The 26,476-nt window shown below is 39.9% G+C and overlaps 1 protein-coding gene across 1 annotated transcript in view; it reads right to left on the bottom strand.

The window, feature by feature from the left end:
* Polr2H (DNA-directed RNA polymerases I, II, and III subunit Rpb8) overlaps nt 1-26,476 on the bottom strand; it is a 154,497-nt gene that overhangs the window by 14,045 nt on the left and 113,976 nt on the right. Inside the window, exon 3 of the mRNA XM_022059491.2 lies at nt 20,756-20,933. Within this exon, the coding sequence (XP_021915183.1) occupies nt 20,756-20,933 (178 nt within the window). The remainder of the gene's footprint in view (nt 1-20,755; nt 20,934-26,476) is intronic.

Below are 26,476 nucleotides of genomic sequence, written 5' to 3'. Positions count from 1 at the left end.
AATGTCGGCCGAGACAAATTTATTCAGTAAATAGACGAAACCCTGTAGTAAGAGGATTCTTAAACTGCATTAGATTTGCCTCTCCTCTGTTCTAGGAACCCACACACAATTCTGCAAACTTCACAAACAAAAGTGGAAATCTGTGCAGATGCGTAAAACATGTACGCACATATAAATCTACTGATGGACTGTGTTTAAGAATTACTACTCTCTCCTGCCACCTCAGCATTCCTTTTGATGGCTCTCAACAGTAAGAGATTAATCCACTCTGACCTCGTCTACGTGGTAGTTCACTGGGTTACCTACAGTCCGACATCAGTCCAGGCCAAGGTGTAAAGTACTGATAAGGAAGTGGCGATTCATTCACACCAATAACCTAACACACCCCTGCGCTCCCCAGGGCTAAATCCACTGCGCATTCAGTTGACAGCGGACAAGACTACAAAACTGGACTGTGGTAGGAGCTCTAGTCTCAGCCCATGCAAGCAAGAGTGAATGTAAGAGAATGCTCACTACCAATCAGTCCAAGGCCACTTTGTAGAACACAAAGGCCCCTAACCATTAAAAACCCATTAAGCACATTGTGTAAACTTTATTGATGGACTGAGACACAAGGTGCACGCGAAATGTACGCTGCAAGCTCGAAACAACGCGGTTCCTTAAGCCACGGGTCAAGCCATATCCTCTCATGTTCTTACTCAGTAACCAATGCCCCATTAAGTTATTTTAAGACATCGCCAAAAAAAAACTCTCGATACTCAGTAACAATAATGGCCCCCTTCATTATTCACGTTAAAAACCTCTACAAATTGGACTATCGTGTTTTGTATGAATACACATTTTATTTTTATAAATTCTGTTTTGAATACAGAAATTCTCTAACATTTTATTTTTATTTCTATCAAATATGTGTCCAGATACCATACAAGTTTCCACATTTTGCTGGATTGTGTGAATGAATTTGCTTGTTATTACGAACTACAACATGAAATAATAATTATGTTCTATAATTTGGACGTTTCACTAATTAAGACTACCCCTTCCCCGTATCAGTCCTAATTAGCGAGGTTTTACTGTTTTTTTTAGTCACAGAAACAAAAATTAGCCAAAATCATGCAAACCATCTGCGCGAAGGTGCTCTAAATAACTTGAGCGCTTCCGCAGACAGCTGTTACTACTTTAATCACGGACCACAGGACGTTTTCACCAAAACCTTCCTTGTGTCACAAATTACGTCATACCAATCGATAACTTCATCAACTGATAAATGAAACACGGGTGCTTACTGAATTTTTTCGACGATCTATAAAGTTCATTATATGGGCGTGTCTGCGATATTTCGAGCCTGCCCCACGATACACTGTCACATGGGGATAGGGCGTTGTACAGGGCACCAACCACTCGCTATATAACGTGTTAGCTGAAACACGTCAGGTCTATTACATTGTCTGAGACATGCAGTAAAAAAATCATACGTGCATCGTCGAAACCACCAACTCCTACCCAAATTAAAACCATGCGACCTTCAAATCACAAACATGAAGAGTCACTATAATGCAACACATTTTACAGATAAAATGACACAAAGACCAAACCAGATCTGCCCATCTACCCGGGTCCTTCACCTGGTAGGCCGCATTTCAGCCATTTTAAGGATAGGCAGAATTTCCTTGGACCCACAAATACGATGCCCCCTCGTCACCTGAGACTTAACGAAGACAGGCAAAGTTGTCATTGCGCACGTGTCGCGTCATGAAAATGTTTCGGGGCACATTCTTATCTTGGAACTCGAAGGTGATTGGTCAGATTCAGGCTGTGGTTGCTTTAGACTCTGTGGGGAAGATGGCTAAGAACCGACAGACTGGACTGACTTGGTGGACCACAGAGCCGGTCTAGAATAGAACCTCGGTCTTTCAGTCCACAGAAAGTCACACTTTACTAAGATCTGAGAAACAAATAACATGACACTCGTTTCTCGAGTCCAGCTCCATTGTTTTAGAAACAGGAACAACAAAATAGTTGCTTTTTAAAACGTAAAATGTCAGAAACAACGCCCAGAGGAAAACTGCGATGAGACACGTGCGACAATGGCCTTCTAACAGACGTTATAGAACAAAGCAAAAGGAAATATTACATTAGACTGTTACGTGCATAGGTACACACACAAACACGCCATATAAAGTTATACAATAAGCCTGACTGGCAAATATCGACTTCAGAGCAACCCGGTTACGTAACACTGATACACTGAACTGCGCATTTTTTGTTCGAAACGTCTCAAAACATTCTTCAAGGGCAATTAAGCAGCCAAAATAGATTTAATTCCAAGGGAAAGCATGGCAGTGGCAGGTGCCCCATAAGCTTCAAAGTGGAGGTAGACTGACGGAGACAGTAGGAAGGACTTTCGAACACGTGGACAAGCACGCAGAAACCTGCTCACCCCTCTTTGGGGCTACTCTCGTCTCTCAGTGGTTGTTTTAGCTACCATTTTATTAATTCAGTTCTGCTGGATATAATACACGTCCATGTTTAAGGATGACGTGAGAAACTACATCGAAACTGAAAGCAATATTGACTAATTATTGATATTAAATGTAACCTGGAACAAACCTAGATAACTGTTAATAATGGTTTTGGGAGACACGCCAGAAACGGAAATAATATAAAGCCATACAAATTACAGACTAAAATACTGCCTGGAATAAAGATGAAGAGTTTATAGGATTTGAGACTTTCGCGGCGAGTACAATCAATAAAATCTTCTCGGGCAATCAGCCGCTGGTTACAGTAGTAAACCAGTTAACGCGGCTGATTGCCCGAGACGATTTTATTAATGAAAAGTTTAGTCGATATGACACAGACAACATAATCTGCATGTTATATAAAGCATTTAAGTAACATATCTTATATTTTCTAACCCTTTGTACAATGAATTTTACTTCGCAAAAAACCCCTTTTTTATGGCAAAGCTTCTAAATGTGCAATTTCATTTGGGACTTAACACGTTGGAATAATAAACTGCTAATTACAGATAATATTGTCTTTCTAATGGTTAGTTTCAACATGCAAATACACAGGTAAAATCTTCCACCCCCCACCCCCCACAAGCAAATCGTGAGGGGTCTACATTATGTGAAATTCTTGGATGGGAGCTCGTCTCAGCCTGTGGAAAACCAGAGATCTCATTTGTTGGGTCCAATCATCATCCATTAAACAGCTGCGTCAGAACGCGAAGCCAGTCGGCTGGGGTTATCATGAGTGCTAGGAGGGAATGTTAAAATATTTGACCGCTGGTTGAACCTACGGTTCTTTTGAACTCAAAAATGTGGTTTGTGCACAGAATCCACTGCGCCCATGCACACAATTTCATTCAAGCACATAACCACTTTCATAAACTCTTCTTTAAGCGAATCAATGCATGAATCTTGAAACTATAACAAAATAAATATACGAAGCACACATTTCACAGTGATGAACTGTACTCGCAACTTTTAAACACGTGACTTCGTATTCACAAAAGCACTCTTTGCATTTTCTTCGCTTACATTTTTATATTTTACAACCTAGTGCACGAGGAACAATTTTAAAGCACTGTAGTAGATTCACTTCAATAGATGATGTAACGTCAATAAATGACTATGTCAAAATAAATAAAGATAATTTCTCATAAACTACATTACAAGATCAGACTCTTAATAAAAACATTAAAATACTTGTATTTAATTAATTTTAAGAACTATTCCTAAGTCTAACGTAACTATGTTTTTATGCCAGCCAGGATAAAATGGATATTTACACAAAGGTTAAACGGAATTTGCCAAAATTTAACGGGCTCCCCGATTGTCAAACGAAGAAATCAATGTCCTACAAAATTTACTGAATACTTTAAGAAGTACAATGCACAGCTATAGACGTATTACACATCTCTTCCAAATCCTGTAATGTAAAACCTTCAAAGTGTGCGCATTAATTTTCCGGAATATACCTGGAAAGGCAGAGAGTCTTCATTACATCCGGGCAAATATAACAAATGCATTTTAAATTGTCAGAAACGTTTCAAAAGATATGACAATTTAATTACGTCATTCGCTCCTCGCATTATATACATCGGCACCACATGGAGTCGTACTGTTTTACATAAACGTTATTCGACAGAGCTAACTCAACATGCAAACCGAACCTTCGCTTGCAAGATAAATGAATCTGGCGAAAAGGACTCTCGCTTTACCAGTAGGCCATTGTGATGACAAATGCATGGGAAATTACAGGATGCACCAACTGGAGTGTAACAAAAGACAAAGCACCTATCAAGAGGAACACAGTCACATTTCGAAACCTACAAAAACCCATCTTTCGGTTTAAAATAATGACATTGCAAAAAGATAACTTGCAAATCTTTATCTTATCATGAATTCCACTCGCAAGTTTAATCTCATCTAATCGTGAGCAGCAGATATCTAGACTTTCTTTCTTCCGTACACATCTGCCACGTTTTCTTCTTAAGTTCAACCAGCAGAACAGAGCCTGAAACCTCAACGAGCCGATTAAATCGAAATACAACACTTACGTAAAAAGAGTGGCCTGCTTGTTATTTTAATAACAAGAAAACTGCGTTACTTTATCCGAGTCTACAATGACAGCCCCTTTTTCGCAATTCCGTCAAATTCTACGCATTATCTCCTCCTTTGGTATTTCCCAACTAAAATTGTGTATTCATTAGGCCTGCATGTTTCATCTGCCAAGCAATGCAGCATCCAAGTCTTAAAAAAAAATAGCAATGCCTAAATATATTGAGAATCTTGTGACGAAGCAGATCGAAGCTCCTCCACTGACGTTTTCCCATCCATAAAATGAAAAATTTAAGTCGAAATAATATTCTTTGTGCAAGGTAGCACAAAGTTTTCGATGCAAAGCACGTGCATGAATGTTTTAACCAGGGGAGAAAAACAGTACCTACAGGGCACTCCTGTTATTTCACACGACCTTAAGTCACAATATATTTCCTGCTGTTTACAATCGCATTTAAGCGGAAATGTCACTCACAGGCTTAAAACCCGATGTGTATGATGCCACTTCTATACTGTACGTTCATTTGTAGAGTTCGACATTCCAATTACAACTCGGATGAAGGGGGAAACATCGTGTGATCTTAAAACATTTACAAAAGTGAGTGCACATACAATTGTTAATGGTCTTATCGCAACCTTCAGACGATGCGTCTTACTTAGGATTGCCTTTAAATTTCGATGGCGTGAACCCACTTTTTCCACGCTCGATTATGCGTTAACAGAACACCAGATCTCAAGGAATTTTTTTAAGGACTCATTATCCCCCATCTGAAATTCAACAGTGATGGATGCTGCCGTTAACTGACGTGTGAATGGATTCTTTTTTCCCCTGGAATTTATTTAATTCAAGCAAAAGTAATTATTCCACAAAATGGGACTCTCCCTCACCAAATACACGTCGAAGTGCGTACGTCTCCACACATTCTACATCTGAGAGACCTCTATTTATCGCACGATTTTTCACACGAGGTAACATCATACAAATATCGCTAGTGTTCTGCGTATCATGACAGGTCAATCGCCGATGGCAAACGCAACAACTTCCACACAACTTGTGGCCACGAGAGAAAACCCGAATGAGAAAGGTGTGGTCCCAATCGCCTTAAAGGCTCGGTCAAGGGCAGCGCTTTCAACTTATTCATACACGGGCCAGTAGGTTTTATAGTGAGGGCCACCGAATACTGAACGCCGAGGAAGTTAGCTGCAGTCACTTCAATACATTTCACATTTTCACAACCCATTTCAGAGAGATGACAAACTGTCTTTACTGTACAACATATCACTTTGAAATCTATATGAAATGTCATTTTAGAAACACCCTATAGAACAGGTCAATGCTCGACCCTACTTGCTGCATTACATATGAAGTGACTTGCAATTGAAGACAGCAATAATTACTGACGGGGACACTCGACTTGACGTAATGCCAAGAGACACAGTAACTACCTTACTCATTACAATTAATTCTATAAAAAATCTATAAAATTTCTTAGATTTTAGGGCCTGCGCCCTGTAGTACAGATATTCAGAGCATAAGCCCTGCAGTCGTCTCCAAAAATATTTTACGACTTATCTCGCTGAATCGAGCTACCAAATAGCAGACGCCACTCGTATTAGAAAAAATACTAGAGGACGACTTCCACGAGTCTTCGTTGCTTTAATTCCTTTAGAAAGAAACGGGAAATTAATGTTACACGTGGGCCATGTAGGGCTATTTCGACGCACAGCATCGCGACGACAAACGTGCTGTATTAGTCACGATAAAACTACCAGGCTCTAAAATGACCTGCACTACTAATGATCCATCAGTAGAGACAACCCTACATTTTGTTGCTTCAAAAACTATTAAGACGTATGCAAAACTTCGGCTTACGGAGATGAGAATTACCCAACGTCTCGGCAAACACTGTTCTTTAGACACAGAATGAACAACTTCCAGTCTTAAAATTTTACAACTGCAATGTTCACTTTATGGTTACGTCCATTAAATCATGTTTGAACCAACGTGTCCGCTAATCCAACTTGTATTGCTAATAAAATCTATTCATAGAATTATACCGCCAAAAATTTCAGGACATTAAAACGCGAAAATTGGAAGGTTGCACGTGCTAAGTTCTCAATGACAGAGCTGTGATATAAAAGGAGTTTTATCTAAAAAAAAAATTATCACGACAGCCATTTCAAACTAAAACAGTTTATTCTGCTGTAATGTTATACGTCTACACAAAACGTGAGATGATTTACGAGCTAAAGGTCCTTGGAGCCACTGCAGTTCTATAACTTATCATTAGTAATTTCACAAGCGCACAAGATTAAAACAAACAGCATACAGGTTAGTCCTAAAAATACAATATTAAATTATGTTGTTAAGGTTTATTTGATAACACAGCCAAATGTGAAAGTTAAATGAAATGCGACCTATTACAAACTAGTATCCAAGAGATTTTGAGGCAACCCTTTAAAACATCAGTGAGATCGCTGCAGGCCTGTCGAGGCGTTAAACAGAACATTAAAAAGTCGAAATTTAAATAATCTAACAGCTTCTACGAAAAACCCATCAGATCGTCACGTCTGTCTGTTCGTCAGCGCGTAACAATCGAACAATCGATTTTCTTAAAATCTTAGTTTTATCACATTTTTATTAAAGTCGGCCAACACTTACAGACACTTTACGTGAATGCGTACAAGAGTTTGAGCTCCCATTAGGTGTAACTAGCTAGACGTTTGTCGGAACGAAAAAAATGTATGAAATCAACTTTTGGGGAGAAGTGAAACACGTATTTTACGCAAAATTCACTTCTTTCTTCTGAATCGCAGGACGTTTAAGATAATTAAACAAAAAAAAACTGATTTAAGCTGCAAAACCACAATTCGAGAACGGACAGATTGATGTTAATAAAATTTCAAACCAAATAATTTACCTGAATTTATTTAACTACGCCATCTCAACACGAAAGTTACAACATAGATTCGAACAGGATGATTGTAAACGACAAAACGGGGTGAGAAAGGGAAGTGGTCGCGGATTATTTAACACACCATCCTTGCATTTTCCTGAAGGGACTGAGGAATACTACGAGAATATCAGGATGGCCAACAGCTGGTCCGGGAACTCAACTCTACTTGAAGGTTCAGTACGAGAAATTAGTGAATTTTTCACACTTGGGAACTGAGATCTGAAAGCAGAACTTGGGAGAACAATCCGACAACACAAAAACACACGACACACAAAAATGCTAGCATTAGTACTGAGGAAACACCAAGCATGTTTGATACTTCTATTGGCGTTCATGTATTACTACTGACACGAATTTATTTTTGCAAAACTAATTGCATTACAACTATTTAACACGGCACAGAAGCCTTTTTTTCCCGTCAGTCTCATCGAAGTTGCCCCCAATTAAAAGTCACAGATCTTAATTAGACCTATATTTGTGCGTAGCGTATTGATATTAATGAAGACTTGCATTAATTTTACGCACTTTACGTAAAGATCGCCAAGAAACTAAAGTCACAGCTCACGAAAGCTACGTGTACATATAAGCCCCGTTACCATTGGCGTGATAGTTAATTACTGTAAGCACAGAGCAGTAATTACTTTTATAACTGACGCCTGGACTATGCTTCAAAATGTTTATACACAACGAAAATATTCCACAATTCTAAGCATAAGACTATTGTAATTTCCTTCAGTTAATTATTCAGCGTTTTAAAGTTAAAAATATCTCGAATCTAAAAATGACAATAATATATGGGAGGTCAACATTTAACCCAAAGGCAAATTTTGTTTAAATGCTCAGCAAACCCAACTTGTAATCCCATGTAATTATATCCAATTACACCTAAGCTGGCACAAAATACACGCCTAACCATATAAACCATTAACTGTCTGCTTGGAGCAAAAACCAATTCATTGCTCGTTGATCGTCAACCAACTGCCAAAGTTTCATCCAATTCAGGAGGAAATGTGCGCATTTATTTTCCTTTAATAAGCGCCTTCTAATTTTTGTCATTTGTCATGCTACAGCTCGTAACAATATGGTGATGAATTAAAGCATAATATCAAGATCTAGAATTGAAACACTCTGATTTGAAAAAAATAAAAATTTCGCACAAAATATCACTTGTGTCCCAAGAGAACAGAATGAAAAAAAAAATTGTAGCCTTCAGCGAAGACAAATGAAGAACCGAGCTTGAAGAGAAGAATGTTTTGCTGCCGTCTCTCAACACGACCTGGCGGCGCCACTGTCAATTGTCACAGAGCCAACAATTCACCAATAATAATCTCTTCATGAAACACGTGCCAAAAAAGCTTGTAGTTGTCTCTTTTTCCCTTACCAGCGACCAAATGACTCAAAAATAACACGGGTATGAAAACGCAACCAAACCACAGGTCCCATTTTCACAGAGGTCAAACAGTGGTCACAAGAAATCCAATGTTTTAGTTGACAAAGAAAAAATTAAAATAACTTCACATTTATTTCCTCCCTTTAAATAAATTTACTGCACGTTAAAAAATTTGAAAATTAAAACATTTAATTCATCCATCAGCGTCTACCACTCGTTCCTTTACCATACGCGCCTACAGTCACTGATAAAAGTTTTAAACTCAAGTTCAAGATGAAAATCGCACTTCCAACACTTTTCGTAGTCAATCAATCCTGCATGTTACAATTACAGCAGAACCACAATTAGCTGACTGTTACGTATCAAGGTCCCAAGGTTTAATGTTCCAGTTCCTAGAAATTATTTGAAACCACTATTTTTTCTCTCTTAAAGAATAATATACTTCACAGAAACGACCTCCAAAGTATTTTTAACTAAAAAAATAACCGATAAGTGTCGGATGAGGCAATCTCAGAATTCAGTGTCTGTTTAAATATTCACTGGCACTGGTAAATGGCACTACTCCTTCCGTCGTTTCAGGTCACACTGCAGCCTCTTCGAAGAGCAGGTCCCTACCGTCGTTAACGACGCACAAGTGCTGCCACCTTGTCGACACTACAACACTAACGCCTCTTGCGGACCCAACAAAAAACAACTGAAGGGCGAATCCAATTTTTGTTCTATTTCACGAGCCTTTGTGTACGGGTATTTGTGACTTCCTGAGTACTCTAATAGCCTCAACCATAACCTATCAGTAAGTCGCTAATAATACGAATCCTGCAGAACCTTATATTCACTTAGGCTGACGAAACCCGAAAATACAATCCTGGGTTCACACGAGACCACTATTAGATGCTATTCTACGCCAGATCAACCAACTCAAAGACACCCCCAACTCATTTTAACATAAATTTTAAACGAGTCCTTACATCGTGTCTAGAGACCTTCGCTTCTGGTTTATCACACAAATTTAATACATCTTGTTTAGCATGATTTTACCAACACACTTCTCCTTAAAGTCTCGTTTGTTTCAGTAGTCATATTGTGTACTATGTGAATATGAAGTTGGTAGGGCCCCAAATCCGATCTGAAAGCAGCTTCGAAGAACAAAATTTCCCGTCGCTTTGCTTGGAGTCGGCATTATGTTATGTTGGTAACGGATGTCCAGTTCATTTATAAGCAACATACTTAAGACGTGAGAGTCGAATAACCGTTACCTTGCACTGCAGACACGTGTGAGCTAAACGCATAGAATTATCGTCCATTAATGATATTTTGTGAATATAAAAAGACGTCGATTATAGGAATTAAATTAAAATAAGATGATTATAATAATTAATAGGTACCTGTCCGACTGTTACGACTTAAAAACACTTCGTTCTACAATCATACGATTACAGTGGACGTCATAATTCAGTCTCCAGAAACAATTTGTAACCGTAAAAGTATCATGAGCCCGAATGAAGAAGAAATTATTTGGTCATTCCTAATTATTTAGTATGCCTAACTTCGGTCATTAATTTAACGACGCCCAATCAAGTGTGCCAAATTTTATTCATATCAACTACTGAGCAGGTTCGCAGCTGAAACACGCGGACATAAAATCGAACAGACAACTCATCATAACTCGACTACTTTATGCATTGTGTACCAAGGATGCATAAAAAAGTTTATAAACTTCAAGCTCTCCCACACAAACTGAAGTTCACATCTATTCGCGGTCCATTATTATTTTTCTTCCGCGTCTCGATTTCATGCATCATGTCTGTAACATTCAAGTGGAATAACATTTTTGTTGTACGTGTACAGGCCACTGACTTTTTGAAACGAATGTACCTCTCTTTGCACGAAAAATAGGTTCAGGGCCGTGCAATGATACAAAGCCTTTTCACACGTGCAGAATTACTGATACGTATAAACAGGAGATCGTGTCGCTGTAAGCTACGAAACTGCATGGTGATAACGAGCTACCTGCAAACATATTAGAGAATTAGATCACCTGTCTATGCCACAGGCCCATCCAAAGTTCATACAAAGGTCTCACCATAAAAATTCCGTTGGCTATGAAACCCGTCGCCAATCTATCTGCATGACCGGCCTAGTTCCGCAAAATTCACTGATAAAATCTGAAAACCATTAAGTCCCTCGCTCGTTTCTGTATTAGCACGTCCAAATATTTTCCTCGGGAATTATGTTCAAATATATGGAACTCCCACATAAGCCCACGTATTCAGTGGTCTCCTGCCTTGAGAACCCCCCAAAAATTGTGTACGCATTTCTTCTCTCCCCGTGCGAGTTACATTCCCAGCCCATCACATTCTCCTTTATGTTATCGCCCTAATAATAGACCAGCCTTCGGTCGCTTAATCTCTCTTGGGTACAAATAATCTCCTAAGCACCCCGTTCTCATACACACTCAGTTTTGTATTACGGACGACGAAATGTTGAGAATATGAAGATGTACAAAAGTAGGAATCATTTTGGACCGACACGAGCCAATAAATTTGGCGCAGATCACCAATACGTCAGTCAAAATCCTTCCAATTCGAAAGCAGATGGCAGCATACGGGGGGAGTCATAGGAATTACTTCAAAAAACTTTATGTAGTTTGTTCACAGATAGCATAAATCCCGTACAAAAATCAGGACAAGTCCGAAGGGTAATATTCGAATCTGGTAACGCCATGAATACACAGCAGAACTGCTAGTCACTACGCCGTGGCGTTCTGCTTGTACGCAAAGTGCTGCACTGTGCACCTCGAACCAGATCTACCACTTATCTATTCAGAGGTAGGCCATGTCATCGTAGGTATTCATAAATAAATAATAAATCAGAAAATATGCATAGTCACGAAGGTAGGCTGCCAACATCACGTGGCATGTCAGTCAGTCCAGCCTACTGAATGGATTTTGATGTACACCTCATAGGGCTACCTGGGAAAATGCAGAACGAATTTTCCAAGCGACTCCGATTTAACGAGGCAAAACGTACAGGTTAATAATAATTTTAATAATTAGTATTAAAGTTGAAAGTGCTGACGATGGTGATACAAATGATGATTTGTTCTTACTTTATACACCGTCTGGGTGTTATTTACAACGTAACGTTTCGACATTTGGTTCTACTTTCGTCTTCAGGTGGGAAAAAGGAAAAACGCTCACCTATTGGGCCCCGTGGTGTAGGCGGTCTCAAACCTGGTACAGGGTGCTCAATAGATTTGAATTTTGTCCTCTATTCACCGCAAGACACAAGTAGAAACAACTTCTGAAATGCTGATATGTCAACACCTGGGCGATGGTTAGATTTCAAGCGAAAATAAAAGACAGGTTACAGGGGATGAAAATTCTGAGAGAATAATGAGGTCGTAATTATAATGAAATGAACTGGATTAAGTACGTAATAAGAAATTTCACCAGATATTGTACTGTGAGATCAATTAGATCGAGAAAGATATGTAGCATTGGTCACTTTTAAAGTTCACGCCTTGTAGAACATAAAATACTAATTAATTCGGATACAGACCCTTCATTTTATTTTAAAGTATTCTGGACACGTAAGCATTTAACGAAATAAATAGAAACGATAGTTCATAACCGATGTCTGGTATATGGAAAGCGTTTCACTTTGCAACAGATTTGTAGCTGCAATAAATTAACATAAGAAATCATAAAGACGTCTGCTTTTTTCGTAGTCTACTGAGCACTTCGTAATGTTGGGAAATGTTTGTCAGGATTCCCGCAGCTCATATCTTATCACGGTGCAAGCAAAGACACTGGAACACAATGACGAGCGAAGACAATATATCCAAGATAAACATGACAACGTGCTTTTAAAATTTATTGGACTGCGACAATACAGAAAAATGGTGACTTAAAACAATTACAATGCCCATTCTAAATCACGAAATTAACACTCACACTAAAGCACCGGCAAGCAAATATTATGAACACACCTGCTTATATGCAACAAGGAAGTAAATTTTCACTCTAAATTATTTGATTATTTAGAAGAGAGAAAACAACTGTCACTGTAAACCACGCAATTATTTCAAACACGAATCACTCCTGCCAGCAAAGGGTGTACCATCATATACAACAGAACAGCCTCCTTCCGAATCGTAATTCATGATCACATTAACAACTCATTGGAAGCTATTCAAACCTTTGTAGCTGAAACAGTATCTTTAAATAATGAAATAATCAGTAAGACGCCTATATATGTACGGATTCACACCACCAAACTTACTGGCCACATTTTATCCGAAGAAATCCTTTCCCAGATATTAAGGCCAGTGGATGAAAAGGGTGTCGAATCTTTAATCCCCTTTTTTGAATATTAGAATTCAATAGTACGAAAAGTATGACAAAAAAAGTCTGCTGAAGGAAGTTGTGTCTTTCACCAGTAATTCGGACTCCAAAGCGTGAGATTGGCGGGAGATATAGCAAGCATTTGGAGGAGAAATCATACAATATCTTAGCAGATTCTAGATAGAGATGGAAGGGTAATATTAAAATAGATAACAAATTTCCAAATTCCATAAACGGCAAAAAATTTCGTCTACTAGCTCCTCAAGAATGACTACTACGTGGATTCGTGGATTTTTATTGTGTTATATACGAACGGGTTTACGAGGAACAAGATTTATAAAATCCATTATTTAGCGAGAAATCGGAATTGTGGAATGAAATGAGAAACCATGTCAAAGAATGTTGGATAGTAAGTTTTGGAGCGGAAAGCTACGAAATCTAGACATTTACGAAACGGAAGTTTGTATTTATTTGATCCATGGGTTACTTATTAACGCTGTTTGAAGTGAATTTGTTACACAACATCCAACAGGATGCACGATAAATCGGTAAGGATGTGGTTGTGGATTAATCTGAATACACTATTCCAGGATTTATGCGAGATATAAAACCACGAAAAACCCCAGTATGCCGATCGAGATTCGAATCGAGTACCTCACAAGTACAAACCACAAGCAAGGCAGTTCAGCTAAAAAAAAGTATTCCTGGGTAACCCGAGAATTATTTTTCGTCCTCGCTCTCTCTTCCGAATTCAAGGTCCTTAATGGGAATCAGTTTAGTATTAAATTCCTCCACCAGGAGGACGACATGTCTGACATGCAACTGAGATACCACCAGCTGTGTTCACTCGCATCAAATATTCCGAGTGAACTCAGAGTGGCTCCCCGTTCCACACCAGCACGAACTTCCCATTTCTTCTGACAGATGGCTGCACCGTACTTCAGGCGACTCCTGCATAGATGGCACTGCGTACAGGAATCCGTTCTGGTTGTACAACTGGATCAGCAGATGCCACTACTTGTTCTGTCTTCATCTTTCATACGATTCAGATGATAACCGGGTCGCGTAAGTGCCACTGACGAACCATGAAATTAGACTTTTTTTGCTGCAAAGTTTTTGCAACGTGTACACTGTAAAGCTTCCAGATGCACTCGTTCACACGAACACAGCAAAAGGTACACAGGAAATCCAGTCACATCCAATCTCTTGAGTGTTAAATGTCATGTTTAAGAACTTCGTAAATATAATTTCGATTTCACAGCTAGCGTAAGATTCAGTTTAGCACGTAGTTTATCGGACATGCCATTCACCGACTCTCACTGTTCAGTATAAAGAGCAGAATGTCATATGAAGAATGCTTTCAAAAGCTGCTGGTTTGAGTAATGCGCTGAAATGTACCGCTGTGCGTGACTGGTTTTACCAGCAGACAAGAATATCACGAGAGACATCCAACGCCTGGGGGGACCTGAGTCTCTTCATGTAACAAGGTCAAACTGATTCCCAAGAATCGCAGTTTGGCTCCAGTACTCCCGACGCTACGAGGGGATTCCCGACCTAACCCAGGGCACAAAATCACGTGTAGGTCTTCATTTAAATTGCCCGTTATAGTTGTCTGACTGTAATTACAACTGAAATGTATCGACACATTTGAGTAAATCTCGATATAAAATCTACCAAATATCGTTAAGCTGTAATCGAGAGGTTACGTGTGGAGGGCAAAATGTATAAGTTAATCAAACACCTACTGGTAATGATAACATTGCGTTTGTAGGATTCGATGTGAGTCTGAAGATGGCTGTTTCCTGGGTTGTAGCGCCGTGTAGAAGTTAACCGATGTTTCTGAGGTCCTTGCTGCCTCCATCATCAGGACGATGGAGGCAACGAGGACCTCTGAACAGCTGGTAAACTTCTACACGGCGTTACAACCCAGGAAACAGCCATCTTCAACTTCACGTTCTCTGCTAATGGATGCACATTAAATTAATAAACGTACTTTAGAAAATTCAATCTAACTAATCTTCGCTTTTATTTTAAGACTATTTTTATTATGTATTCTTGGTCTATAACGACGCTTTTAAACCTTATTGTCACCATTTTTTTTATCACAGAAGACAAGAGTTAAAAATACCATAAATACTTCTGGCAATGGGCCCAACGTAGCGAAAGTCATCTTAAAAGCTTTTGGGGGAAACAGAGTGAGATGTAGTCTCAACAACAAATCATGTCACTGGAGAATTCACGCTATAATAGAAGGAGAACATGAAACATAGGAAAATACCACGGCTCCGTTAAAATAAACAGAACAAGAGTAAGAAATATGTACTCAAATTCGGAATACACATAATTTCTTTGCGGTTTTATATATATCGCTGGCCCGGATGCTCATTTATTACAGGTTCAAACCTACTGCCGCGTGAATGACGTCACATCAGACACAGTAAAGATATTTGGTTCTTTGTTCGATCAAGAAATTTTCTTATTCCTTCGATGGGGTGAGACTATGTGTCTTCTTCGATACAATGGTACCGATCCTTCGGTAAAATGTTCCTGATACGACAAACTATTCAATAAATAGAGCAAAATAACACAGATTCACCGTCTCAAAGAATAAAAGATCGGTGTAACGCACATCTATGAGCCGGGATAGCTCAGTCAGTATAGTGACTAGCTACGGGCTGGACGGCCGGGGTTCGATCCCCGACGGGGGCAGAGGATTTTTCCTCTAGCCTCTGCGTCCAGACCGGCTCTGGGGCCCACCCAGCCTCCTCTACAATGGGTACCGGGGTCCTTTCCCGGGGGTAAAGCCGGCCGGAGCGTGATGCTGACCACTCACCCCCATCTAGTGCCGAGGTCAAGGAAGAGAGGAGCTATACCTCCACTCCCCCCAAACGCCTACATGGCGTATAGTGGGACAAACTTTACTTTTTTTAACGCACATCTGATCTCGAAGCGAAAGCTTTAAAAACAGTTAAAACTGAATGCAATTACGAAAGTCTAATCTAACCAGCCCCGTAAACTCTCAATCAAGAAAGGCACCCGGTTCGAATCTCGACCGCGTTACCTGCTGTCCTGAAAGATTAATATGATCATCTCAGTTCTCCGAACTAGTGTCGGAACATTCCCTTGGAATAAGCCACTACATCGACCAAAAAAACTTTCCTGGGGTTTTATGTAGATCCACTTCTTGAAGCTTGAATTCAATACCACAATCCTGTCACCACAAGATACCAATTTGTACAGGTAACAAGTGAATATATGAGAGCGCCGACTTACCATGTGGCCTGTGAACACTGACAGGCAGAAGAGTGACGTAGTATGACGCACTTGCGAACCAGGACCTGGACAAAGCGAGACTGACGAGCAGGGTCAGAACGTTGCATGAATGATGCACAAATGTGAGCTTTTGGCGCCGAGGCTATTGGGGGGGGGGGGGGGGGGGGGAACTGTGATGGTGGTGGCGGCGGTGCGTGAGTCAAAGGGAAAAAACAGATCGCACGCAGGCGCTTGTGATACTGCTGATTACAGGTGTATAAATAGGGGTTCGCGATCTCTGCCTATGCGTAAGTAGAGATTTTTTTCTCATCACTTTCTCCGGGCGGTGCGAACTTTGAAATAACCCCATCCAGAATCCGGTACATAAGCAAGACTAACTGTCCACCCTTCGCCTATTAACTTCTCCTAAAATGATGGCCGTTGCTCGGTTGGTATGAAATTCTCAGGGTTTTTTTAATAAAACCCGACAGCTCACTGAGTTAATAAAAAACAGTCATCTGACTCTCCTGAGCCAGTATAATCCAGTCCACATCACACTATTTGTCTAAGATCTATTTTAATATTACCGTTCTACGCCTAGGTATTTCAAGTAGTCTTATATGGAAGTTTCCGAAAAAAAATGTGTATTCAATACCCATCCCATACGCGCTACATCCCCACACCTGAATTACAACGATAAATTAATACGTAACTGACCTCAATATAAAACGAACGTAAATCCGCCCTTCAAGGGTTTCGAATGATTTTCCGACAAAAATAACGATTATTTAAACAAGTGACCTTTGTGTTCTGAGACACGAAATGAATTTTTTAAGTACCGTTTACATTAACTTCGGCTGCAAGGAGTAAAATCATTTTGTTCAGAAAAACTCTACAAGAACATTAAACGATCGATAAACGTTGATTCAGAGACGTATGAAGATGGTCGAAATATGGGGCCTATATCCGGTTTCCAGAGAGAAGTTTTGTGACCCCTAACCAAATCGCAAGGTAATGCACAGATTACATTAATCATTGCTTTGTCAAGGTGAAACAAGATGGTGACCTTCCTCTCTGCTCCACACAGCACCAAACCTCACTCTTTCCAAACCCACTGGCCATCGCGGATTTTTGCTGTCGGCACAATATTAGCAACGACGGGCAGACCACAGGACTGGGTTTCCTGTTTCTTTCTGAATTACTCTGAGAGACCTCTGAATGCAAACAATACGTAAAACCTGTCACCAAAAATTCCTTACATATCGGGAGAACCAATCATCTGAAAATTCGAAATCGTAATGTTATCATCCTGTTGCGCGCGCAGAAAATGTCCATCCATGGTCCTTACTAAACACGACGTGGGAGTAGAGGTATAGCTCCACTCACTCTTTGCCTCGACAATAGATGGCGAGTATAAAGTCTATTTGCCAGATACGCAGATCTGTGGCTTGGCATGTGTCACATTTGGACACACATGTTCGGGGTGCGTACTCCGCTAACCACAGTACAGTTCTTGGAAGGAAACGGGAAAAGCCAATGAAAACCTCTGATGGCCAAATATCCACCACCTCCGACAACCTTTCACTTTTATAGCTTAAGCTTAACAGGGGAAAAAAAAAAAAACTAATTCCAATCACTGTCTGCATGTTAGGACGACCTGGTGTTTTGTCGACCACTTTATGGTTATTCAATAGGTTAACGAGTTCCATAGACGGAATCAAAAGTCATGTGACCAATGTTTCACAACCTCTTCCTTACAATGGCCATTTTATATAATATACAATTAATTTTAATATAATCCTCACACCTGTGCTTAACTCAAAGGCAGCCTTGTCACATGTATTTAAGATAATAGAACTCCTAACTGATACGTACAATTAAACTGGCTTAAATTTCACGTAAACACCAAACAACAGATTAAATCGAAATCCGCAAAGTAGCACGGGAGATAAAACACACTGACAGACATAAACAACAGCCATATTATGCGTTCATTTTGAGAAGTGTGCAAAAAAAAAACACCGTACATATGAAATGACTATTACAATTCCGATGTAGTGTAGTTATAAAGTCATTATATGCGACGGGAAGACATATGGTTGAATCATGAACAAGTCTTTCCATGTACGATAATGGAACAACGATAATTATGGCATGGCCAATTATCTTACGATCTGCCTTCTGCACAGATAATCATTTCGTTTGTCCTTGACAAATAACAAAAGTAACCACGCGTTCAAATGAAAATTTAATGACAACGAAACGCGATAAGCCGGAAATCCACAATTAAAAATTCTTGCCATGACCAAAACGCGTGCGGTTTTAAACACGCCATATCGAATGAGTGTTGGAGACTAACTTCAACAGTTGGTTTCATTACCTTGGTGTGCTCTACCGTTCGCAGTGGGCGAAATTCTGTGGCTAAAGCCTTCTTGATCCCACTGCACTATAAGAGTGATATTGTTTGTTGATAATTTCATGAATTTCAGAATTAAAAACCAGTTATCAACAACAAAGCTTCAAACATACTAGTCGCCAAATGCTCAAAGGGCAATGGAAGTTAGCGGAGGTTAAAAATGGTCTGGTTTTTAGCTAAAACGAGGAGACATCGAAAAGCATAGACGTATAGAGATACCTATACGAGAACGGCCAGTGGGAAGACTGAGAATATTCGATAACATAAAAATAAATCTTATGATAACTCGGATGTAACTGGCTTCGGATAGTAATCAGCAGCGGTGTTAAACTTTTTAAATCTAACACAGACTGAGGTGTAACAGGCCCGCTACTAAATTTGAGTCAGAATATTCTATCAGTAAAGCGTCTAAGGAAAATATAAGTGATCGGATTTTGGCCTGCGTAAGAAAACTCCTTCTGGGATTGAGACCTGGTGAAACACACTTGCGATATGGACCTATTATCGATCATATTAAATTAAAATAAATTATTTCGATGCCATTCACTGTAATCCCATATATATTTCTAGAAAATGCATCAAGTTCCTTTCGGGGTTAACACATTCCGAAGAGAAGGTTCTTGTCCAACGAACGACGTGTGGAATTGTTTTAAGCACAAATTGTAACAGCCAAAAGGAAGGAGCGGATAAGCATCACGCGATAAACGGCACTTCTCCAAGAAAGGCAGATAACGTGGCCTGAAGACAGGCTGGCGGTGTCTCAGACGATAAAGCATGACTGTTCAAGGGAGCGTTTTCTGCACACAGGGAGGAAAACTGAGTCACACGTAAACTTAAGTGACGTCATCGGAAAAGACATGGAAGTGACGATAATGGGAGAGTCCAACCTCCACATGCTGTATGATGGCCTACATTTAAAGCTGAAACACTGAAAGGCGACTAACACAACACGAGGAAACCTTCAAGGGTTAATTAAGTCTAATGCAATTTCGGCGTTTACACTTTTAGCATCGCACACAGCGAAAACACAAGGCCAATTCCCAGCCAAAAAATTTTGTAGTTCAGTTTAAATAAATTTTCATATAAACACACACACACAGAATTCCTAAGTGCTAGTTTCTAGCTTCTCGATTATTATTCATCGACAATGAAACGACTTTCCGATGTAGGAGGTACAGTCACATTCAAACTACTAAACGTGTACTGCGAAATGCGCATCTCTGCTATTTAAATAAGTCTTTAGTATGAAATTCGGTCTCAACTGGCGGAGTTTTTGACTGACACCTCCAAGACCAGAGAGAATGATACTGATGTGTTCGTGGTTTTTTACAGTTCCTCCAGACACACGTCAGGACTGCTCTGCCTTAAAACAGCCCACAATCGCTTCCACCTACGTACATCATCCTCAGTCATCCTACAACTGGACGGAAATGTCATCCATGCAACAGGGAACGGAACGGAAGAACCAATCAGAGAACAACCGTGATCATATAACTGGAAAACCCTGAGTGACATTCATGTATCAGAGCTCTTCTTGAGAAGCTAACACTCGCTCAGCTGGTTAAGAAATTCCCTACTTTTTAAGGCAAGTCACCCGAGTCTCTGCGGCGTTAGCACGAACAAATGTGGACGCCAGCCTTCCGTGCAGACTTGAGCAAAAATTCTGTACGCCTCATCCTTTACACTATCCACCGAGCTCATCATCCTCGATTTGATGCCATTAATTTCGATGTGGACAAATAACGAAGCGCCTTATTAAATAATTTCCTCCGGGTTCCTGTTACAGCCTTGACACATTACTGCAGTAAGGATATGGTTGTACTCACAGTCTGCCCGATGGTTCGTTGGACGATTCGTCGCCCTCAATCCGGTAGATCTTGCCATACATGACGTATTCGAAGCTGTCCGCCCGCGATCCCTCGTTGTCGATGGGGTTCCAGTCGCCACTGTCAGGGTAGCCGTCCTCGCGTAAAGTTGTGGCCAGCACTAACCGGAACTTATCACCTGCGGTTAAAACGGAAAACTATCACCACTCCTAACCCATAAATCACCTCGTCAACACCAAGCAATTATTCCATGGATGTCTTTGGCGATTCTATTATACTACCATTTTCATTGTTTTGGTCATCATCCAGAGCCCCTTATTTTTAAAGTTTAAAAATCTTTGAAAATCACTAGAACGTCTCGAAGGATGGATCTTTGTTTGTCTTCAGGTAAAAAAGGAGGGACACTTATTCTGTTGGATTCGGCAGACCGAGCTATGCTAACAGGTCCAAAATAGCCTACTGATATTTAAAGTAAAATCCAAATAATTATCCGTGGGGGGGAACGGAAATATGTAGATCAGTGACTTCAATCAAGGCGTGGATACTAAACGACCGTCATCAGAATCATGTCACCTCCGGACACCAGTTTCCAGTTGACCTCGACATTCCACATAAATGAAGAGTTACACACATATATTGGATAGAAAAGAGAAGTCCCAGGCTGAAAACTGTACAACAGTGACATAACGATTATTTTCAACACGTTTTCGCTGGCTCCTTCTCACGGACATGACATTGTACAATCACGCAACATCTGTTTACTTCGCCATGCAAGAAATTTCTTCCTGAACACATCACGCCACATTGCGGCCGCGTCACGAACCAGCTACCTTGTTACGTCACAGTCACAAACCGCAGCGCCTCTCTGCCCCCTACAATTGCGTTTCGGGGAAAAAGTGAAAGATTTTTGTCTTACTTGGATTTACGATCCTGTAGGAATTTATAATACGCAGTGGCAAGACGGCTACTTATTACAGTCATGTACATGTTACAACTCACATAATAGTATGACCGCTAAACAGTAATCGACAAATGAACGTTGAAGAAAATAAACCGCGAAGTGCGCCGTTTCTGAACAGCACGTGATTTCCTTCAACCACGATATTTCAAGTTGCTTCTTCTAAACCTGAGAGCCAGTTGATATTATATAGAAAAACGTGCTTATTCCAGTATCGAAAAAACCCGGATATTTCCTTCACTGTAGTGGTTGGAAAAGAAAGGCAAAGTTAATGTGAACGTAATATATGACCCGGTTTTAATTAAATTTAATGTTGGAGAATTTTACGAAAAACTGTACACCATTTTAATTCTGGCTACTACTTTACAAAAAAATTTATCTCAAAATCTTTCGGAAAAAGTTGCATAATTTTTTATCCTACTCGGACAAGCATGAAAAATAAATTTCATTAACTGTACCACAAAAACATATTAATCAATTCGAATTATTAACTACGATCAAAGATGGCGTCATGCGCATTACAGTTCACTTTTCATTCTAAATTTGGCGAGAGCAACTCATTACGTCCCCCCCCCCCCCACAATCGTGTCTATCTGCAGGCTGAATGACCAGGTTCGGTTCCCGGTAGGGAAGCACGACCCACTTTAAGTCGATATCAGCGACCAAAAACTGTCATTTTTTGAGCAACTGCTGAATCCGGCCTACAACGGCAATGACATTGGAATACGTCTCCACGACCTCTACAGATGTGACCTTCAGAGCACAGTCGTAATGACGTAGTGAGAACGGATGGGAAAAGCATTACAAGTAGTTTATACAGTGCAGAGACATGGCCACCTTATAAACCCAGAATGAATACAGCAAGGTATTAATACGAACAAATAAAACAGTGGAGTGGGCAAAAAGTCTAACACAAGGGCTGTGAAAATAAATGCATAACTAAATAAACATATTATTAACTGATAGGCAATAAAATAAGGAGTCCGATAAAGAGAAAACAAAACAGGAAGAAAGAAAGAAAGGCAGAAAAGAAAACGATGGTTCATTCAGATTGAAAAGTCAAGTGGCCTTCTAATGTCTACAACATCCTTTCGATGAGCAGGTTCTTACGTCATCCATTCGTCTGCAATGAATCGAAGATTATTGTCTGCAAACTTCCCCTCTTCTTCGCCCAATTTTACACAAATCTATTCCGTTTCCATGGCTCTCGTCTTTTAAATAATTCACCTTGTATCTACACATCCCTTTGGATTGCGCCAAAGAGATTATCAAAACGGATCTTTAAGAACAGGAACCAGTGACGAGTTACTGAGCATCTGGGTTATAGGCTTTGTAAAAGGTACAAACTTTCTGGGTGATTGTTAGCTTTTCAAGGAGAACTCCGTTCCATGGAAGAACGCTGAATAAACCCTTACATCCCACTTTAATTGTAATACTTCCTTCTAGGATTGTTGCCGTTCCCACACAGCGAGCGGAATGGTTTCCGTGAAGATGTTCAGTAATTGCTGAACACTAATTAGTACGATACCTCGCTGCATGTGTTTGCGAAGGGCCTACGCACATCAACAGACGTTACCCGTTACAGAGTCGCTAAACCCGAGGGGTATCCAAGATTTATACATACTGGCAAGAACATTTAGGATAATTAACATGTATGTGACCCAGTTTTCTCAGCTTAACGCCGAAAATGTAGACGATAGGTTCCTCTGAAACGCTGGTAAGTACCGACAAGATTACAGGGCGTCGCAATTCATAACAAAATCGACACCAGAACACTCTCGCGTGCAGGACAACGGAGACTGACGAGAAACAGAATAAGAAAGTGAATCTATAAAATGTTTCAACGTCATCTCTTTATCTGGACTGTCCAGAAAACCATCACCCCACAAAGCCCTACACTCAGACATTAACTACAATCCCGTAGGCTATGAGAGGCAACGAATACTTAAAAAAAAAAATTTCTCCTTTGGTGGACGTGGCATGGGTGTTTTTGATCTTTACGTCTGCCAAGACATTCTCCTAGTCTTGGAAGTACTGTAGGCGGAATTACTGACTTGGCAATCGAACAAGAAAATAAAAATACTATATTTACTTTTCACAGTTGGACTGCTCGCAACTCCTGCTCAAGATGATGTCGTCAGTGTTAATTAGGGAAACAAATACAGACGCCTTAAGTCTTTGAAGTATGAAGGTGGAGAGTTAGGAAAGACAATACAAGTGTCAAAAGGGACAACCACTTTAATTTCGGAGGAAAAGAGCATCATTTTATTAGAAAGTTCCCGCTTAATCAGCTCGTCCTTATAATAAGGATAGAATGGTAGTGACGAGGTGGTAAGGAACGAAGCTGGGGGCAGAGAGAGCCAGCGGAATTTTTATTTTTTTATGATAGGCTAAAAAAATAAGGTGTGACCGCCACAGGAATAAAAATAAAAATAAAACAGCAAACGCGCAAACTCTTCGCCGGGGGATATGCTTACATTACACTGTAATTACAATCCGTACTTATTATGACAATCTTATGAATATAACTTATAGGAACTAGGCTAGACCGGCTTAAAAAATAAAAATACAGAACGTACCCATTCGTTAACCAGCTTTTCGTACAATGAATCATTTAATAACACTTTTTAAAAGTCAAGCTTGTCTCCACTATTTTACAGTTTCAAAAATTACGCCCACTGCAGATTCGGCAACTTTTCCAACACACGTGTAATGCGCGTAGTCTTCAAATCCCTACAAACCAAACCAGAACTACTGATGGATAAGAGAACCAAGCTGGGACAACGTCAGATCTGGCTTAACGCGAGTCTTACACTGTGCAGGAAAGCATATCCTATTTAACTAACTTCCTACAGCAGAGCCCTTCTTCAGAAGCTAATGGTCGCTCAGGTGGTTAAGAAATTCTCCGCCATTTATGGGACCCCGAAGACTCATTACTGTGCTCAAAAGAGCCCGTAACCGGTTCCATCCCCTGAAGCAGATAAACTCGAACCACTCTCCACCTCTAATCCCCCAAAAGCCAATTTTCTATTATCCTCACATTCAACAACGTTTGAACTACAGAAATTTTGTTGAAGCGATCCCCATTCTGGCTGTGAATACAAATAATTGCCAAAACTGGTCCAGTGTGCAGTTTCGTCATCCGCGTATAATTATTGGGTTGTTTTATTCGAACCGCAGGCTTGAAACCACGATACGGAAACAGGTTTATCAATCATCCGATGCTATTTACTGTCGGGTTTGCAACGAAAACTTGCAAACATGCCACTGTTAGAGACGCCACGTCTACCCGCGCGTCCGTATGTCCTCATGCAATAACTCTACAGACTACGAACGGACTAAAAATCTAATGAAGTTAGACACTTTTCCCAACATCTGTTTTCACATTCAAACTATGGATAAAACAAGACAATAAGAGCACGTCACATGGAGACCTAGACGCGATATTGCACGCGTCTGCCGTGCAACTAGTTAAATATTTACCGATGCGCAAAACTTTTCGGGCAGAATATGAAGAGAAAAATGACACAATTCCTGCCGAATGCACTTTGTTATGGAAATCTTGCTGTTTTCGAGATAATTAAAAAAAATGATTTTGATACGGTGCCATCTGATAACTCTAGAACCGCTGGACTCTTTAATTATAGGCGATCCTTTCTCATCCGCCTCGACTGTTTTACGCTGTTAATTAAGATGCATCCATAATTAGCACTCACGAATTTAAAATCTAGTAGTAATAACACTGCGATCATGGCTGCTTATGTATACTCTTCCAAACTAGTTTCGTTACGTAACATTTTGTTAGTATATATAACCTAAGCAACTGAAAGTGTCGTTAAATAAGTCATGAACAGCTACAAAATTAGAGATTCAGTAGAAAAGGTTTTTTAGTTATATAAACATTGTCTCCCTTGAGCGAACGTTCTAAACAAGGGAAATGATCTAGCTTGGTTATCTGTCTTTTTATATTTTTTAAAGTTTTACAATTATATTAGTGTTCCCTTGGGGGATTATTTGTTTTTATTTATATTTCTTCATTTTTTGCTCTGTGTTAATATTGTTTCTATTTTGGGTTTGCCTGTACTTGGCAGTTATATTTAATACTGTACATGTATAAGTTTAGTTAATCCGTTTGTGTAATATTATCCATTATTATTTCACTATTATTGTATATATTATCAGTGTTTGCCTGTTATTAGCTTCTTGCTGTTGGCAAACACGTAAATAAATTAATTGAATTGAATTATGCAATGGCGAAGTCTGGACTAGTAGCCAGGTCGTTTGGAAACGCAATAAATCATTAAGCCTCCCCCCTCCCCAACAATGCCAAGATATTATTATTCCGCTGTTTTTATATAATAAAACATTTCATTATATTCATCCCACTTTCGTTATCTGGCGGTGCACTAGCGAGCCAGACCCAGCGATTCGACACTGTTACTGTATTCCAGAGGCCTGGAATCCGCGTAGCTTTCTTTCGCACCTGCGTTGCGTGTTGCTGAAGAACAGGGACAACTTTTCCTCCAACGGAGCGGCGCATGAGAACGCACACAAACTGAATTGACCGCTTCTGCTACAGTACACTTGGCCCAAGGTTAGAGCACTCAAAGAGACCCGCTTATCATCACGTATCATCACTACTGTTTTATCAGACTGTCATCAGCAAAAGACTAGTCAGAGGACCGCAGCGTTTTCAGTTGAAACGTTTGAATATCTTTCTCAACATAAAAAGTGTCAACACTTTTTAACTCTTTGAACATACA

The sequence above is a fragment of the Zootermopsis nevadensis genome, unplaced genomic scaffold (genome assembly GCF_977971745.1).
Source record: "Zootermopsis nevadensis isolate Lab colony 2312 unplaced genomic scaffold, Znev_1.0 Znev_ptg000021l, whole genome shotgun sequence".
Lineage (NCBI taxonomy): Eukaryota > Metazoa > Arthropoda > Insecta > Blattodea > Termopsidae > Zootermopsis > Zootermopsis nevadensis.
Note: the sequence above shows the minus strand (reverse complement) of the source record. Positions and strands in the feature narration are given on the sequence as shown.